At 37.0% G+C, this 19,830-nt stretch overlaps 1 protein-coding gene across 1 annotated transcript; it reads left to right on the forward strand.

Annotated features, from left to right (window-relative positions):
* The first annotated feature begins 5,040 nt into the window (after window positions 1-5,040).
* TRIM42 (tripartite motif containing 42) lies at window positions 5,041-18,540 on the forward strand. Its single transcript, XM_060766785.2, has 5 exons — window positions 5,041-5,423; window positions 9,633-10,303; window positions 13,073-13,893; window positions 17,346-17,576; window positions 18,442-18,540. Exons 1-5 carry the CDS (start codon window positions 5,041-5,043, stop codon window positions 18,538-18,540), a joined length of 2,205 nt encoding a protein of 734 aa, XP_060622768.2.
* Window positions 18,541-19,830: the final 1,290 nt, after the last annotated feature.

Consider the following 19,830-nt stretch of genomic DNA (forward strand, 5'->3'; position numbering starts at 1 on the left):
CAGAGCGACTGGGGAACTTGGGGATTCTAACTAGACAACAGCTAGCTGGTTTTGTCCGGATATGCTGTTATCCTTGAATAGTAACTTCTTCTTTGGAGCACTGATTTCTCAAACAATCAACATTTTCTGTGAACATAGGCCTACTGCAGAAATAGGCCAATATGGCAGTAAATCATGACATATGGGCATTGGGAATATATCTGAAAATTCCCTTTTAAAAACCATGTCTCCTCTATAACAAAAGCAGTCTTCCGGTGTTATGTTTTTCCCCCATTCTAGTAGCAAACCTGCGTCACATAGGAAAGTGAAACTGAAACAAGTAATTTCATGAGTTTAAAAATGGAGTAGGTGACACAAAAAAGCACTTCTTTGGAATCACACTCAGCCAACAACAACTTGACCAAAGAAAACAAAAGAAAATTCTCTCTTTCTGTCAAGGTGGCTGATTACTCATATAACCATAATTTGGAGCCAGAACTCAATTTTTTGTCTTGCCCCATTTTTCCAAAGGAAAGAGATAAAAAACTTAATAGAAATACTATGCAAACAAAAAGATATCTTTTGAAACAAAAGCCTATTGGCTATGAGTGCCTCATGTGAACATATAATTTGTAAAAATATAAATGTGGAGATGATAGATAGCTACTAATGGCAATGCACAAAGTCAAATAAAGCTTCCATACTCCATTTATGCTGATTATGAATGGATGAATCTCTTGTACATACATATCAGGTAGGCATGTTCAGAATTATCACACCCCATGAACTTCCAGAATGTGATAAAGCTTTGAGAATATTTTCAAGATTCAAGATTGAAGAAGACAACCAGCATACCAGTACTTAAACAACACTTACTAATTGCCAAAAAAGAGAGAAAGAATTAAAATGGCACTGGCTGACATATAAAGTTACATAACTTAACAGGTCATTTAGGATTCTGGTATTTATTTTTAATTAGTGGTATCCAAACTTAATATAATCTCTGATGAGAATGGATATATTTTTTCTGCTTAGTTTGCCAGAAAATTTTGCTGTCACTGTCCTTATATTAAAGGACCATATTTGTTCACAAAGGCTGTGATGTCGTAATCCTAGTGGGCTAAGGTGGGGTAATCTCCTGACTCTTTAGGGATATGTGAAAAATTGCATGGATCCATCAACCTCACATTCAAAAGCTTTCAGCCAGAAGCCTGTTGGGACCTTCCATTTTTATAAGTGGAGTTACATCTGTGGGAATTAATACTGAACTGTTCTGAAATCTATCATCATCATCATCATCATCATCATCATCATCATCATCATCATCATCATCATCCAAAGCTGCTGTTTTGTTACAATGAAATAGAGTGAACAGATGTTATGTTACTATGTAATAGAATGAGCAAAGTAATGGATGTGCAATGAGATTATGCACAATGGGATGTGGATTGCATATCCCAGCACACATTGCATCAGTCTCTATGCACATTGGGCACCACAGATACACTCTTATTGGTGTCCTGTTAGACATATTTCCTATTCAATAAAGGGATTTCTTAAGATCCCTGTAATGTAGCTAGATACAGGCAGTCCTCAAGTTACAAACAAGATAGACTCAAGTTACAAACAAGATAGTTTATTCTTAAGTTGAATTTGTATGTAAGTCAGAACAGGTACATATTGTAAGTGTAACTCCAGCCATATATACACAAGATAGGTTCTATAAGTTTATTCTTAAGTTGATCAGTTAGGATTCTAGTGTTCATTTTTAATTAGTGGTACTCAAAGCTTACAGAAAGGAGGATGGATGTAATTTGCTGCCTAGTTTGCCAGAAAATCTTGATAGTTGCTTTATGTATGGAACCACCATAAACAATCCATGGGAAACTGCTTGATTCCAGGTCAGATTATTTTATTGCCTATCCAAAATAGTTCCCCATAATCTATCTCTCAGAAAAGACAAAATAAGATAAGCGAAAATATATTTTTAGGAGCAAAAAATGAAAAATGTGAAACAAAATGGGATAATGTCATATGTTTGGGGGAAAAAACCCTACAATTTAAGCAGTGTTCTTTCTCAAAATATTTCATCAATTTTTCCCTGAGATCCAGAATTGTGTAATTGTTTAAGCATTGGACTATGATTCTGGAGACAAGAATGCACATCCCTGCATGGTCATGGAAACCCATTGGCTTCATTTTATGGTTGCCATAAGCTACAAATGACATGAAGGCACACAACAAACACATTTTTCCCATGTGAACTTTTATCTGTATCTTGGGGATAAGTGGGAAATCAATTATTGACTTTGTCCTTTTAGATTTAGGCTCAGAACAAAAATGGCTTATTTTCCCTGGCAGTGGCTCCAAATGCTTTCAGGAGATTAGGTTATTTGCACCATTCTCTCCTTCAGTTGGAAATGTCAAGGATTCAATCTGAGAACATTTGAATTCAAAATCAGGACTGGCTCTACAGAGAGTTACCTCAGATGAGAGAGGCTGTGAGGCAGCAGCAATAAGCTGGTTTCTAAGCAGCTTGGGTCAAAACAGCTGGAAGATAATTAGCCTGCCCTGTGTTCTGCAAAAATTGCTTCGTTCACATTCAACAAAATAGGATCAATAAATCTTCAGGACAAGTCAATTGATCAATATTCAGTAATTATAGTGGAGCCCTGGTGGTGCAATGGGTTAAACCTTGAGCCGGCAGAACTGCTGACTGAAAGGTTGGTGGTTTGAATCTGGGGAGTGGGGTGAGCTCCTATCTGTAACTCCAGCTTCTCATGCAGGGACATGAGAGGAGCCTCCCACAGGATGGCAAAACATCTGGATGTCCATTGGGCGACATCCTTGCAGGCAGCCAATTCTCTCACACCAGAAGTTACTTGCAGTTTCTCAAGTTGCTCCTGACATTAAAAAAAGTAATTATAGTACCTTCCTAGATCATAAAATATGAACAATGATAGGTTAGAAACCTCTCCCAAATCCTGGGTTCCAGCATATTTCCAAATATCCTATCTTGCAAGCATCATAGTAGACCCCAAATTTCTTTTCAAATCTTTGCTGGATGACATTAGGAAAATGTGCTCCCCCCATCACTGTTTGATGGTAAGCAATTGCTTCGTTCTATTGCTAGGCATGGGAACAAAAATAGCATTATATTAGCATAATCAGATCCCTGATTATCTGCTTATCCCAGATTATCTGGCAGTGTAGATTCATATAATCCAGTTCAAATCATATAACTTGGGTTCAGATCCTGGGATACAGAGCAGCATAAATCTAGCCCTAAAGATGATTCAGCCAATAAAATTTAACACAAAGTCTCACTCAACTGTTAATAGGCCCATGGCCCCAAAATAAGAGAGAATAAGGTTTTTAAACAGTGTTTTAGTTTGCTCTGTTATTATATTTTTAACCTGTACTTTGTTTTCAGATGCCATTGGTAAAGTTAATTAATGCATGTACTAAAGGTATTCCTCAGATCCACACTGCAAGAAGACAGCTTCTATTCTAGAAAGCTTGGAAGCAATAGCTAGGTGACCTTATTAGGGTTTCCATATCTTAAAGCTTATTTACTCTTTATTTATTTATTTATTTATTTGCTTTATTTTTATACCGCATTTTTCAGCCTAATTCGGCGACTCTTTTCTAGATATGAGATTGAGGGGAAGGAATCTTGGGGTTAAACAGGTGTGTGTTTGTATTTTCTTCATTTGTTAGACCATTTTTCAAAATGAATTGCATGTTCTGTTCTTCTACTGCTGTTGATGCTTGATATATCATGCATAATGATATCACCAGTCCCTGTGTCCTGTGACATCAACATGATGTCATCAGTAACTCTCAGGTTCTGGACCTGAGATTTCAGGGATACTATCAGGGGTAGTAACCTTAGTCTTCACAGATGAAAATATAGAAAATGGAGCCTTTTAGTCCACTTTAGTCTCTTAATTTCCATGGGTTATTGTTTCCTAGAAGTCCTGCTAGATGGACATATTTTCCAGTCTTTTAGTATTAATTTGATACTTGTATATTGTTCAGAAATAATTCAGACAACACCCAGAAACCCAGCTCTAATTACCAAATGATCTCATCAGAAGCTCACAAACCAGTTTATGAGTAGCATCTGTAACGGAAATATCAGTTGCATGTTAAATGCAGTAGTATTATGCAGCAATTCCTGAAGCACTCACAAAGACTGTCTTTTTGGTTGGAATGACTGATAATGTCTTATGCCTGGTAGCCAGAGAAATATAATTCATTATATCAGTATCAGTTATAAAGAAAAAGAAATGTTAATCAATCCAGTTTTCACCCAAAACAATAACTGTAACCCACTGTAAGTATCCAAAGACGACTCTGTGGAGCCAGCGTAGACAATTGAGATTGCCTAGACATGTATTTTGTAAGACAAGAGGAGACATTGTGTTGGCACATAAGAAATAGTTAGAGCAGCAATACAATACTGAGTTCTTATTGTATTTTAATGTTTCCAGTAAATGTGATATTTTGTCTCTCAGTCTAGTGATCACATGCACTGTTACCCAGAATGAACATGCCCTCATCCTCAGAATCATGACTTTACTTTAATTTCTGATTGGCTCAGAAGTAGAGTATTTATAGCTCTAATATTTCTGTTTCTTTTATAATAACAAAACATTGGCAAAACAATAGAGAATACTAAATCAAATGATAGCCAAAATTAATGTATTTACATAAATCATGTCATTTTAAGATTCCATGCTGACATCATCCTGTTGACCAGAGAAAGTGCAATTTTTATCAGAGTAATACAATGATCCTCATTGCATTATTTCTTGTGCAGTTTAGTCATATGAACATATCAGTGCAGGAATCTCAAGTGCTTTAGTCATTATGACATACATTATGACACTGCTTTCATTGGTAAAACCCATTGTGATGCCACATTTTCTTCCCAAGTGATCAGTATTTTCTCCAGAGGTCCAAAATAAAGTATGGGGCAGTTGCTCTGCAAACATAAACAGCAAGTAAAGCTTTCTAGGACTAAAAAAAGGGAAACCTTAAATATCTGGGAAGACCATGACTGCCATGAGCTGTGCATGTTGCTGGACATGCCCATGTTGCCCAGGTTGTAAATGTTGTGGATTCTGCATCAAGTTTCGAGACTTTGTGAATAATATAACCTCTGGCAGATGCTGCTCTTGTTGGCTGTTCTTATTTAGTGATGAGCGGCAGTGGGACTGCTGTTTTTGCCCACATCGTGAAGATTCAAGGTGCCAGTGCTGCCACTGTTCATGCTCGGAGAATCCGAATTGCCGCTGTTGCTGTTGCTCCTGTTCTACTAATCGAAATTGCAAGTGTTTGTGCTGTACAGATGCAAATACTGAGTGTCAGTGTTATGACAGTAGATGCTGCAGTTATCTCTCCTATTTGCCATATAGGCGTAAACATAAACTGAAAAGGTAAGTGTTGTAAAACTAAAATGTTAAGGATCACAGTCCTGTACTTGTACACTTACATCAGGGTGTTACTCCATCAACCCCAGTAATGACTATCTGACTGACAGCACATCTCAAATGTTTCAAGTAAATGACCTTTTGGAGTGAGGTGTGTGTGTGTGTGTGTGTGTGTGTGAAGGCATTGCTCCCTCCATAAAAATTCCTTCAGTTTTCAAACTTCTAGTATTGGTAATTAAAACTTTAGTTCAGTATTTAGTAATGGAGTTTAGGCATTCAAAGGAAAGGGGCAGCCAAAGTTAACCAGGGAATGCAAACACAGCAAATATAAGGATTCTAGGCTCAAACAATTTCAGTGTCTAACTTATTGCATGGCTGGAATTTATTTTGTTGTGCCTTCAAGTCATTTTTGTCTTATGGTGACCTAAAGTTAACTTATCAACTTTTTTTGAGATTGAGTGTCTGGCTCATCCAAAGCCACTCAGTGAGTTTCTATGGCTAAGAGGGAAATTGATCTCCAGTCTTCAGAGTCATGGTCCAGTGCACACACAACTACAGTGGAAATTTTCATGAAGGGGCAGAATTCTTAGTGGGAGGCAATGTCTCAATTTTGCATACGCACAGAGTCATTTTGTTACACCTCTGAGTCTTTACCATCATTAGGCATTCGATTTGAAATCAAAACCAATCTGGAGTTGCTGTGGACTGAACTTGAGGCATACAGCATGCAAAATGGAATTTACATATGAGCATGGACAAAATAACTTCTTCAGAAGGATTTAGTATACATTCAGAGCCTGGGAATGGGATAGTCAGCTTTTTGAGCTCTAAATCCCAGAATGCCCCAGGATTAAAGAAATGCTAATTGCTTCTATACATGGAAAGAATGATAAGGAGAGGACAGGACCAAGATGTAAAGCACACACACTGTTTTTCATAAAATTGGATGTTGGGGAGGCTACACTTTGCTAACAAATATACATATTCAAAATCAATGTCAAAATTAAAAATATATTAGTGAAATTGAGGGCCACTTACATAAAATGAGATGTGAGTGAATGATAAGATTATAAAATTCAATAATCCTGATCCCAGTCATGGATGTTTTATATTTTTTAAAAAAAAATCCACACAACTTTTAACTGAAGGAAACTTTTGAAGAGGGATTTTTCTGCCTTCCCAGTTCATGAAGACAGTAATCAGGTTTATTCAGCAAAACCTATTTTGTAGTGAAGTGCTTGATATGATCCTTTATTACTGTCTCCATTCACTTTTAGAAAATAGATTACTTGGTTTAACCCACTTTTTACAATTCTCAGTTTTAAACCATGGCAAACCAAGACTTAAGAACAGTTGCCAGTGGCAGTGCTGAATAGTACTTAAAAGATGGAAACCTAAGCCCATTTCATTTCAACTTACTGGATGCTTTAGGCAACTTAATGTTAACCCTCTTTCTCTGCTTGAGAAATTAGTTGTAGGTATTACCTGAACTCCACAGGTCAAAGTTAACCTCCATTTTTTAGAGTTCCCCTATCTATTTTTTTATTAACTCACACAATGCACAATAAACAAGTCAGATTTTATGTTATTTGGGATCTGTTGGTCCAGGACCAAACCCATTTATATCAATAACAGCTTCATCATATTGTTGACAAGCTCTGACCTCATCAAAGCTTGGAAAAGTTACTGCATTGGATGGAAGCTCCCCGCATCTCCATACTAGCTCAGGGATTCACCATTCAACCAAGTAATTTTTCTATGTTCTACAGCTGATATATGAACTCTAGACTAGGACTTCTTTGGGGAGATGGGGTGGGATATAAATAAAGATATTTTTATTGTTGCTATTATTAAATTTTTCAACTTCGGACCCCTTTTGGCCCAAGACAATTTTACATGATCCTGGGTATATAAGTATATAAAATAGGTAAAAATATCAAACATATATGGATAACACAACATCATTTTTAAGTGGGTTGTTGTAGGTTTTTTCAGGCTATATGGCCATGTTCTAGAGGCATTTTTAAGGCTTGCTGCCCCTGGTGGTGCAGTGAGTTAAAGCACTGAGGTGCTGAACTCGCTGACAAAAGGTCACAGGTTTGAATCTGGGGAGCAGCATGAGCTTCCACTGTTAGCCCCAGCTTCTGCCAACCTAGCAGTTCAAAAACATGCAAATGTGAGTAGATCAATAGGTACCGCTCCGGTGGGAAAGTAACAGTGCTCCATGCAGTCATGCCGGCCACATGACCTAGGAGGTGTCTACAGATAATGCTGGCTCTTCAGTTTAGAAATGGAGATGAGCATTGGACTTAATGTCAGGGGAAAACCTTTACCTTTAAACAGTTTTTAATGAAGCATCTTATGTAGAGTCCATTGTAAATGCTGGACAAATTTGTGTAAATTTCTAAAACAGTAACTAAATGGCAGTCAGAAAATTATTACTGTTGCCAGTTTTTGACGACACCAACATTGAGTTAAAGGGATCTTATTTGGGGTTGTGATCCACAGTTTAAGAAGTCATATTCTAGACCAGTTTTTACTTGTACAACTAGTAAAGAAAACTATCTCCTTCATTCACCAATAATTTGACTTTTAAAAAATAATTCTGTTCTGAAAACTTGTATGGTATTTTTCTCTGTCCTTGAGTAAAGTGTTGTTGTTGTTTGTTTGTTTTTAAATCTGCATTTATTAATATCTTGTCAAATACATTCTTATATCACGAGCAAAATCTTATTGGGCTGCTATATGAGTATAAAATTTTTGTGTTAACAAAGATTGCTTTTTTTCTCAATCATGCACAAGGTCAGCTGGACACTGTTGCACCTTCCAACTATTGACTGGTTGTGTAGGCAATGGCATCTCTACACGCCATCTACAGGGATCACTTGGGTCAGTGAAGATTAGGATAGGCCCCACATCACTTGGGGTTGATCCACAATAACATGGAGGCAAGGACACATTAATGCAATCTTACCCTGTGTTACCAAAAATCTGAATCTGACTCAGAATTTGTGCTCTTCACTGACTTGGGGCCATTTGGGCTAATTCCCAAACAGAACTGGGCCCAGCTGTACCCATTGCCATCCCACATGGTGACTCTTTTCAGGATGATTTGGTGTCTAGCATGCTGGATCACACCCCCACCCCAAAAGGGGGTCAGTGCAGATGTGTTTCCAGGCATAAGCTTTCCTTCTTTACACAGGAAAGAAGAAGTAGGATTGTTCTGACCCCTGGAGAAGGATAAGACCTGTTTCTTCTTTTCCAGATATGTGAAGGCAGCAGAAAGGACAACTGGGTATGGCTTGATGCCAATTAATGGCTGAATTGTTCCAGTTGCATCTGGAAGCCATCAGACTGTCTTTGCACACTTGGAGCAAAGGTGTTTCCATATAAAATATTTGATCTATCATTGTGCAATCTGAAAGCAAGTACTTATGCATACAGTTATGACAATGTAGATCACTAACTCTGGCTATTGTCACAGGATTCATTAACACTATAACATTTATATCTGTTATAATTCAGGACACCACATTATCTACCTATACATCTTGAGATAATTTGTCTTTGCTTTATGGGTTACTTACTCTCAACAACATATGGGAGATGCAGTGTCCACTTTGCATAGGTACAACAACTAATTGGGTCTTTCAGATAACTCAATTGGTAACATAAAAAAAATTAATTCTGAACTTGAAAATGTTACTTTTCAGCCTAATGTACCCAAAAATGCCCTTGCCACATGACTGGATTCTGGGAGGTGTAGTTGAAAAAGGTAATATTTCCATGTTGTGGTTATTTTATTGTGGATGATTTCACTTACTACTGAGTAATCAGAGAGTGTTTATTAAAACAGAACTTTTCCATATGCCACAAACATATTAATTGTAGGGATCCTAAGAAGTCTGTATGTCCCCCAAAGCACTGTAACCAGGAACATTTCCAGAGACACTGTCTTAGTGACATAGTGAGAAATTTCTCATACTTCCCTCTTACGACAACCATTTTTACTATTTACATAAGCTGGTATCATTGGCAGAAGAACTGAGAAGAGGTATGAAAGAAATGAGAAAATGGGAATTCTGGGATTAAGCCAGGAAGCAGCCACACATTACAAAAGGGATAATTTGATAATATGAGCTAGGTAATATTACTGACATTGATGGCATCATTAGCTCTAACTAATAAGTCTTTTCAACCTTTTTTCATATGCAGACAAAGACTTGGAAGTGATATATCATTGGAGAAGGATATCTCAGCACATGATTTTGCCGATCAGCTTATATGTCCTGTGTGCCAGAGGTTGTTTATTCGCCCATTTATGTTGCCATGCAATCACTGTATTTGTGATAAGTGCATCATGAGGAGTCAAGCTGAAGCGGAGGTCACAGAAAACTTCTTCATCATTGTGTGCCCATCTTGCAACAAAGCACATTGCCTCCCATTTTCTAGGAAAATACAGCTGAGGGTTAATTATCTAAGGGCCAAATTGGCCAGGAAGTATATGCGACGACATGGTTTCCTAAGGTGGAGATTTGATAGAACACATGTTCCAATCTATTGTCAAGTTTGTGATGAGCAACGCAAGGCCACCAAAAGATGTATAACATGCCAACTGAATTACTGTAATATTTGTTTGCGGAACTTTCATCAAGATGTCACCTATCAAAACCATATCTATGCCAAACTTAGTGACGTCTGGGAAGAAACAAACTGTATGATCCATGGTGATTCATTGCTCACCAAATACTGCCTTGATGACCATGAACTAGTTTGTGAATATTGCTGTGATTCACAACACAATGATCATGACACCGTTGCTTTGCCAGTAGCATGTTCAAAAATGGCTGCTGCATTATTCGCTGCTATTGCTAAGTTTAAAAAAGGTTATTATTGTTTGGTCCACTCTTAGATAATTTCAAATTGCTATAGTTAAAGACATGAGATTTTTCTGCAAGACTAAATGGTCTCTGAGTAGAAAAAGGTTGCCACTTGAGGAATGCTGATTAGAGAAGATAAAGGTTTCCAGCAGTGTGGTCCAATGATGCCTGTTTTCCTACACCTGTACAGATACACAACTCATTATGAGATTTGAGGAAAAATCACTATTTTTCCAAGCTTGTCTACATTGACCAAAAAAAACCTGATACTTATCAAAACTAGGCTGCTGGCAATCTTTACAACACACAGCGGCTTCTGGTGACTGTCGTGATATTTTTTTTACTATATTGCTTTGCTGGATATGGATGGCTGGATCAGGCTTTATCTGGTTGATCTGCTGTCCAGATGGCTATCACTACCAGCACACTTTCTCTGTGTTGATTAACACAGGAAATGGGGATGTGATATGACCTAACTTGGAAGCAAATCTACATTATTTATGGTACACATTTCTGCAAGAGCATATAAAGATCTCACTGAACACTTCAAAGTTTTAAATATTTCCTTAGAAGTACTCTCCTTCTCCTTCTCTGAAGATTTTTATGGTACTTTCTATAGTGCTTCCTTTATACACAAATGTACAAATACACCATTAGCAGAGACACACTCCAAATAGGCAATCCTACTGTATCTATTATCCTAGGTCAAGTTATAAATGGAAGCTCAATTTCTTAAGTTTGCCAAATCCTTTTGCTGGTCAGTTTATTATCCCTCTTGCTCACTCACTTCATTCTTCCTCCCCCTTCTTTTTACACACACTTATTTAGTTTACCCTTACTTTGTTAGTTATGAAGGCCAGGTACAAAAAAAAAATCAATCAACCTCTCATTATAAAACAATAAGGACTCTTTTGTAAGGCATTCAATGTGCCCCTTTGGGGGGGGGGGGCAACTTTAAATAAAAGGAAAGAATACACTCTCATGGAGGATATAACCTTACATTCATTCATGGATCTATTTCTTTTCTTCTCCATTCTCACTTCCTTGGTAAAATTAAGATCCAAAACTTTGCATAGTAGCCACCAAAGGCTATACCTCCATACCTCCTTTCCTGGTTGTTACTACTAAATGGATCAAGGCAATAATATAATGATCACAGCCTTGGTTTATCTAGCATACCAAAGCACAAACTGTACAGTCTTCAGCTTGATTGTGCTAAACTTTAGGGTCTTTCAGCTTAAGTAAGAATTAGGGTTGTAATTTTAGTGTGTGCTATTGAAAAGAATAGGCTGCCTGAAAAGAAAGTGTATCAAAAGGAATTTTTTCACCATATGTAAAAGTGAAATAACCATTGTTGCTGTTTTTGTCAGCAGCAGTAATACAATTGTATTTTGAGCCTAATGCATTTTTCTACCATACAAATAGATAGGTAACCTTCATTATTATTATTATTTAGTTTACAATAGTTACTTCTACTACCACTAATGTCTAAGGATTTATACATAGTTCCTCAAGTATATAAGACTACCTGTTCTTATGGGAATAAAAATATTCACACTTGTAAAAATCTGGGTATTGGGCTATATTGGCACAAATTTTGTGAATGCTATTGAAGACATTATATTATTTTATTATTTATTAGTTCCAGTTTAAGTATCTTTACTAGCTTCTGATTTTAATATTTTTTTATCCTTGTCTTATTGTTTGTTACCTTATGTGCACATGTATAAGTCTAGAAATTTTAATCAAAATCAACTTAAAATGGATTGACTTATCCATAAGTCAGTGTGAATACTATACCTTAGCTATTTTTTTAAAAGGAGCCACCCCATTCTCTGATTATGGGTGTCAAAGGGCAAGAACTCAGTCCATCTTGGGAGAACCGGAAAGAAGCACCAACCTTGATGGCTGGCCTCTTGAGGTAGCTTTGGTACTTCCCTCTTCCATGGAATATCCCTTGACTTATCCACGGGTCATATCAAAATCCTTAATTTTGGTCCCAAAACCTGCGCTCAACTTACACATAACACTGACTTATCCATAGATATATAGTACACACAGTAATTTTGGAATTTGTATTTATGAAGTGTATTTTTTAAAAGTCTGATCCTACAGGTTTTGTTGGATATATCAGTATGCATAAGCCACAAAACTCTGGGCCTTTTACCATTTAGGATCATTATGTGCATGTGCGTGTGAGCAAGTTTATGTACATGCATACATGTACATTAGGAAAGCAGCAGAAGCTACCCAAATTAGGGGAGAAGTTTTTGAGAATGTTCTGCAGAGTTGACTTGTTTTTCTAAAAGGGGAGGCCAAAAAAGAATTCATATAATAAAGAATCCTCTGGGGAAATTCTGCTAATTAATGCTTGCAGAAAGGAATTTCCAGAGGAGAAAGGGTAAAGGATCTGTTTTTAAAACGTTTAAACTATTTGAAACAAGTACAAATGTGCATAGTTTTCAGTCATTTTAAACTATTTTAAACATGTATAAAACATGTACATTATCAGTCATACCATTTAACCAGGTGTGATCTTTTTGAAAACTTGTTAAATTACTTCGGTTTTTTAAAAAATCATTATTATTGTTTGCATTGATTTAAATCAGTTGATTGGTTTGATTTATTATATGCCATTCAGAGATCTTTAGAGGCAGAATAATAATATTAAATTCTGAATTATCTTTATCCATTACTCTATTTTGTAAATGAATAGTGTATGTTTCAAATTGTCAATAGCATAATATTTATCTTTCTCTTTCTCCCCCATTATAGTCCGTTATATAGTTGATAATGATTTGATGGAAATTCTTGTGCTAAAAAATAATTTTAAGTCCTACAAAGAAACCAAAAGGAAGGAAATTAGGAACGGTTTCATCAAGCTGCGGGTCATACTTCAAGAGCGAGAGAAAGAGTTAATGGAGGCAGTAGAAAACATTGAGATTCAAAAACAGAAGGCTCTTTATGAGTTTGCCGCATACACAACAAGGAGAATTCAGCAGATGGATAGCCTTATGCAATATTCCAAGGAAGCTTTAAAGGAAACCAGCCAGTTTGCATTCTTGCAGTCTGCAAATGGCTTGGTACAAGAAATCGAAGATGCAATTGCAAATATTTATCAACCTAGCCCACATCTCAGGGAAGATCCTATTAAATATCTTAAAGTGAACTTTGAGGAACTGGCAGAAAATTTACATAGCATTTTCCCATCACTTGCAAATAAGCTCAATTATGACAAAATGACCAAATATCCATATCCTTCTAGTTCTGATGTGATGATTCCAAGGACTGTTTCCAGTGCACATATGCCAAACCCATTAGGATTGAATCGAAGTCAGTCTTTAGCATCCTTTGCTTCATTGGATGATCAAGGCATGAGCAGTGAATTGTTCTTAAGGCCAAAATCATCACCACCTGAGATGAAAAGTAATAGATTGTATGCAATTTGGAATGCATTACCAGAACATTCAAGAACTGTGCAGAACTATCAGAGTGGCAGTACTTTTTTCAATCCAGAAATACCTGGAGAACCTTCTACTGCAGTCCCTGGCCTTGTTGTTGTCTACCAAACACTTGTTTATCCAACTATTGCTAAGGTATGAACTTAATTATTTTGTTATAAGTTTACTATTATTATTGTGCATTACTCTGTATTTTTGATGTGTTTGTACTTATGTAGGGCATTGAATGTTTGCCTTTTTGTGTGTATACCACACTGAGTCTTTTCGGGGATAAAGGGTGGCCTAAAATATTGTATGAAATGTGTATTGTGCTCTGAGAGCATTCAGTAATTAAAATCCAATTATTTTAACATTGGTAAATCCTCATTAGAAAAATATACACAAACATTTTCTAGTCATATTGATCTCTTTTAGTATTACAATATAATTAAGTAAAAGGCAACTCCAGAAGTATGGTTACTAGGGCAGGGCGGTTTCATTTCGTTAATTCGTAATTCGTTAAAAATTCATTATTTTTTTTGTTAACGAAGTGATAACAAACCATTCTGGAGCAGCTTAAAAACGAAACGAATTTTTCAATTCGTTTCGTAAATGCTTCGTAATTCGGTATGTATTCGTTTCGTTATTGGTTTGAGGTCGTTTCGTTATTATTTCCGCATGTCTGGGGCAAGTTTTATAGTTGTTTTTTGTTTAATTAGTGAAAAAAAATTATAATATCACACCAACAGTCAACAACAGAGGGAGAGGGAAGCTTCAGAAGTTCCCCCTGTCCCATTTGGAGGTTTTTTAGCGTATTGCGCGGTCGCGTCCGCCATTAACGAATCGATTCGTTATTGTTTCGTTATTGTTTTGTAATTTTTTTACCATTTACAAAATTTCGTAAATATCAAACTTTTTTTTTAAAAAAAATTCGGAATTCTTTTAAATATCGAAACGCAAAAAACCCCAAAAAAACAAATCGATTTTAGAAACAATTTTTTCCGTTGTTACCCAGGCCTAATGGTTACATATTCTAGAACTTTGGTATCGGGGGATTTTTTACAGAATTCTCTCATTGTGTTACAAGAAAGAAGTCTAAAAATCAATTTCTGGGAGGTCCTTTGGAAGTGTCTTCTCAAACCGTTCAATAACAGTGGGCTGCTGTGAGTTTTCCAGGCTGTATGACCATGTTCCATAAGCATTTTCTCTTAATGTTTCACCTTTATCAATAGCAGGCATTCTCAGAGGTTGTGAGATATGTTGGAAACTATGCAAGTGGGGTTTATATATCTGAGGAATGCTCAGGGTGGGAGAAAGAATTCTTGTCTGTTTGAGGCAGATGTGAATGTTTTACTTGACCACCTTGATTAGCATTGATTAGCCTTTCAGTTTCAAGGTCTGGCTGTATACTGCCTGGGGGAATCCTTTGTTGGGCAGTGTTAGCTGGCCCTGATTGATTCATGTCTGGAATTTCTCTGTTTTCTGAATGTTGTTCTTTATTCACTGTCCTGATTTTAGAGTATTTTTTAAAAAATATTGGTAGCCATATTTTGTTCATTTTCATGGTTTTCTACTCTCTGTTGAAATTGTCCACATGCTTGTGGATATCAATGGATTCTCTGTGTAGTCTGACATGGTAGTTGTTAGAGTGGTCCAGCATATCTGTGTTTTCAGATAATATGCTGTGTCCAGGTTGGAACAATCTATAAGAGTAAAGACAAAGATCCACCCAGAGAAAAAGTGTTATTACCATAAATCAAGGGAACAACTGACTGTATAAGGAAGCTGATGAAGAAATGCAACCTGCAAACTATCTACCAACCCACTAAGAAAATCCAACAAATGCTATGTTCAGCAGAGGCCAAGAGGGATCCTCTCACTTCTGCAGAACCAGATATCATGCAGTTGTGGACAAGTCTACATAGGGACCCCCAAACTCAGCAATGCCCAAATATGAATCAAAGAACATGAAAGGCACTGCAGATTAATCCAACCAGATAAGTCAACCATAGCAGAGCACTTGATGAACCAATCTGCAACCAAATAGACACAGGCAAAACATCAGGAGAAATGCTTATGGAACATGGCCATACAGGCCGGAAAACTCATAGCAATCCAGTGATTCCAGCCATGAAAGCCTTCAACAACACATTCAACCACACATTCAACCACACATGAGTGAAGGTGCCATATAGATTGAATAGAAGATCTTCTGTTAGCAGAAGAGATTAACCCTAGAAGAGGTTTCTATTGGATGACATTAGGAAAACAATTTTTGCTAATTGCTCATGCAAAGTCTTTCTACACTACCTTGCATGCTATTCTTCAGAATTGTGCAGCCATCTTTCTGTATGACCATTTAGTGTGAAACTTGGGTTTTTAAAAAAACAAATCATGGCAGACTAATTTTATCTCATGTATAAAGGGGCCGGGGGAGTATTACAAGCTTCATAGATGAAAAAAAATGCTGTGGATTTAGCAAATAGTAAAGCCTTTGGAAAGGTCTCCCATGATATTTTCCAAAAGAAGCAAGTAAAATGTGGGCTACTGTTAGATGGATTGGAAATTGTTCTAACCAGCCAAACCTGATGCTTGCTATCACTCAATTAATTGGAGCAAAAAGTGACTAGTTGGATGCCACAGAGTTGTATCCAGGACTCAGTGTTATTCAACTTTGACTATGGAGCATGGTTTTGGCAGATGGCACCAAATTGGAAAGAAAAGCACACAATCAGAATGCAAAATAATCTTAACAGGTATTTAGAGAGCTAGGTACATTTTTTAAAAAAATTCCATCAGGGAGAAATGTAGGGTACTTCACATGGACAGAAAAATAAATATAGGCCCAGATTTAAGATGGGTGAAAGGGATCAATAAGAATATTATCAAGCTGGAATGTGTCCAGAGAAGGGCAATCAAAATGGTAAAAGGTCTAAACCCTATAAGAAATTGGATAAGTTTAGGCTTGAGAAGAAAAGGTTTAGGGAGAATTTGTAGCCATTTCTAAATATTTGGAAGAATGCCTTATTGGGGAGGGGGCAATATTGCTTTCTGGTGCTCTTGAGAGTAGAACATGAAGCAATGTTTTCAAATGCAAGAAAAAATGGGGTTGGACTGGGTGGATTTTGTGATCTCTTCTGATTCTATGATTCTATTCTTGTTTGGGAAAAGGTTAAAATGTTGTGAATTATGGGTGTTGTACCTCATACTCATCATGCAGGATTTTTACTACTGTGACAAGCAAGGGACCTATCTGTTCTAAGCAAGTTTTACCAATGAAAGGCCTCCTAACAGATATACCAACAAAATAGAAGGCATATTTCTCTGAATATATATTCTATATTCAGTCCTGTGCTCTAATTGTAAGCCTTTTGCTCCATTATATGCACAGAGAAGAGGTAGAAAATGTGCTTAGGGTTCCTTAATATTGGTATCATGACATATGTTCTTCATAGGAAAAAAATAACTTGTTGCTTTTAAATTTGCAAATATTTATCATTCAGAAGGGTTTTTAAAATCACTGAAATTGGTGTTACTAATGATGTTACTTCATTAAATACAACATGAAAATATCTTCAGTGATATATATACATGTTTTTATTTCACAGATCTATTGGACATGTCCTACAGAAGATGTAGAAAGCTTTGAGGTTGCTTATTATGAAGTTGTTGATGAAGATGCAATTGAGAATATAGTTCAGCCACAACTGATAGGTGTACTTACTGGGATTGAACAACAGAATCTAGAAATACATAACCTAACGCCTAATACAGAATATCTCTTTAAAGTTCGAGCTGTGAATGAAAATGGACCAGGCGAATGGAGTGAAATTTGTAAGGTACAATTTAGTCCATCTTGTGTGTATTTTTTTTACCAAGTTTATATAATGCAGAGAAAAACATTGATTTACAATGACATTTTACATTATTTTGAAAACTGTATCTTCAAATCTCAATCACAGTTCCATAGTTTTATATATAGCATGTGATTTAATGTAGAAAATGATAGCTGTTATGAGTTTGTAAATATTTACATCCAGTGGAGACCAGGAACCCTGGGAGTGCGACGGCCTGAGGCGCGGTGGGGAAGGTCTGCCTCTCTGGCCTCCACAGACCCCGGAAGTGCAGCGGCCTGAAGCACGGTGGGGAAGGCCTGCTTCCCTGGCCTGCTGCTGACTGCATGGCTCTGGAGGCTCTGGAGGCTCTGCAGAGGCCAGAGAGTCAGGCAGCCGCCCTTGGGATGGGCCGGGAAGCCAAGTCCAAACGTCAAATAGTGAGATAGCCAGATGGCTGTACTGGCTTGGGATTTCTGGGAGTAGTTCAAAACAGGAAAATTTCCAAGTTCTATCTATAGGGCAGATTAAATTTCTGCAACTGAGATGATGCATCCAAGACCCAGCTGTGTGTAGGTTATGTAGGGAAGATGCAATTTTCAATAAGGTTAAAATGCTGATATGCATGTGGAGGATAGCAAGTATTGTTTCTAAGCCTCCTCTCCTAGCCCTGTGAGCACCATGTAGAGACAAATCTATTCCTGCATTTGTCAATTTCTTCACTAATTACCCCAATGGAAAGCACACCATTATCTTACATAAATGTGCCAATTGCCTGGCTTCATCATCTGCCTTTTAAGACATCTACCTCATGCTGTTACTATTTCTGCAACCAAAACCAACTAAAGACTGCATTTTGGTTTTCCACTAGGTGGTGACTCCAGATTTGCGTGCAAAAGTCAAAGGCAGATGGGGACTGCTGAGAAATGTTCAGGCTGCTTTCCAAAGACCAACCTCAACTACAACTTAATGAACTATTTTTATAAGAGGAAACACAGAAGTAAGCTGTGGGAGAGAAAGCAATTATATTTTCTCATAATCCATTTATTTTATTCTCTGTTTTTAAACTGAAGATAGCTTGCAGGCTACAATCTGAGAGTAAACCCTTCAGAATAAAGATCTCTGACAAATTAAAGCCCCAGTCCTTGTCTTTCATATTATTTGTTCTGGACATTCCCTGAAAGCAAAGGAAAACATTGCACAGTGCATGAAATATATAATGAAAAATCCCCAAAGCCAGGTCTCTGATCTAGCAGCCTTTTGAAGGAATTTAACAGAGATATTTTCATTCTGGGAATTTCGTACATGTTTAGAAATAATTTTCAACAGGTGTGCTTCTTGCTCCTGCCAAAGTCAAGGTATGAGCACTTTGCAATATGTTTCACTTACATTAGATGTGTTGCATGAAACTATATTATACAGGGTTAGTCAAAATGCATAGGCCAATAAGCCATTCAATTGAATGGCTTATTGGCCTATGCATTTTGACTAACCCTGTATAAGGTCACTATAGACTCATATACATTAATGCATTATCCGGGTCTACACTGACTATATAATGTGGCTTCTAACTGGAAGACTGGGAAACCAAGGTTTAAATCCCTGCTCAGCCATGGAAACTCACTGGGTGACTTTGGACAAGTGAGGCTCTCTTAGGACGGTTTCAGACAGGATTTTAAGTCCAAACATGACCCAATAAGCTCGTGCTTTTCGGAAGAAGGGGGTTCAGATGCCCTGCTAGACCTACCATCTAGCAGGTACTGGCAAAAAATATTCTGATACTCAAAGACCTTCACTCTTTGAATGTCAGACCGCTTCTACACTGTCCTTATATCCTAGGATCTGATCCCAGATTATCTGCTTTGAACTGGATTATATGAGTCTTCACTTCCTGATAATCTGGAATAAACAAATAATCTGATATCAGGTCCTGGAAAATAGGGCAGTGTAGAAGGGGCCTCAGATGAATTGCTCTAATGATCCAGATCAGTTGAATTTCAGCACTCATTTTGGTTTGATTCTGATTTGACAGACTCTGAGCATCCACCAGGAAATTCCTCATTCAGAATTCACATTTTTATATGCATTGCAAAGCATAATTTTTGAATTTTCCAGGAAGTGTGAAACCTTATGGATAGCAAAGTCCCTATCCGAAATAGTCCAGAATAAAAATGTAAACCTTGATAAATTTTATTCTTGCAAAAAAGAATGAATCATTTTAACTTTCCCTCACCTTCACAAGGTCATTGAAAACATACAG

Source organism: Anolis sagrei, chromosome 3, assembly GCF_037176765.1.
Source record: "Anolis sagrei isolate rAnoSag1 chromosome 3, rAnoSag1.mat, whole genome shotgun sequence".
NCBI classification, from domain to species: Eukaryota; Metazoa; Chordata; class Lepidosauria; order Squamata; family Dactyloidae; genus Anolis; species Anolis sagrei.

Bases quoted from the DNA above. Each gene is read 5' to 3' on its own strand.
- TRIM42 (XM_060766785.2), top strand. From the start codon at position 5,041: ATGACTGCCATGAGCTGTGCATGTTGCTGGACATGCCCATGTTGCCCA. The intron at 5,424-9,632 runs GTAAGTGTTGTA...TTTCATATGCAG, and splicing joins CGTAAACATAAACTGAAAAG to ACAAAGACTTGGAAGTGATA. The intron at 17,577-18,441 runs GTACAATTTAGT...GTTTTCCACTAG, and splicing joins AATGGAGTGAAATTTGTAAG to GTGGTGACTCCAGATTTGCG.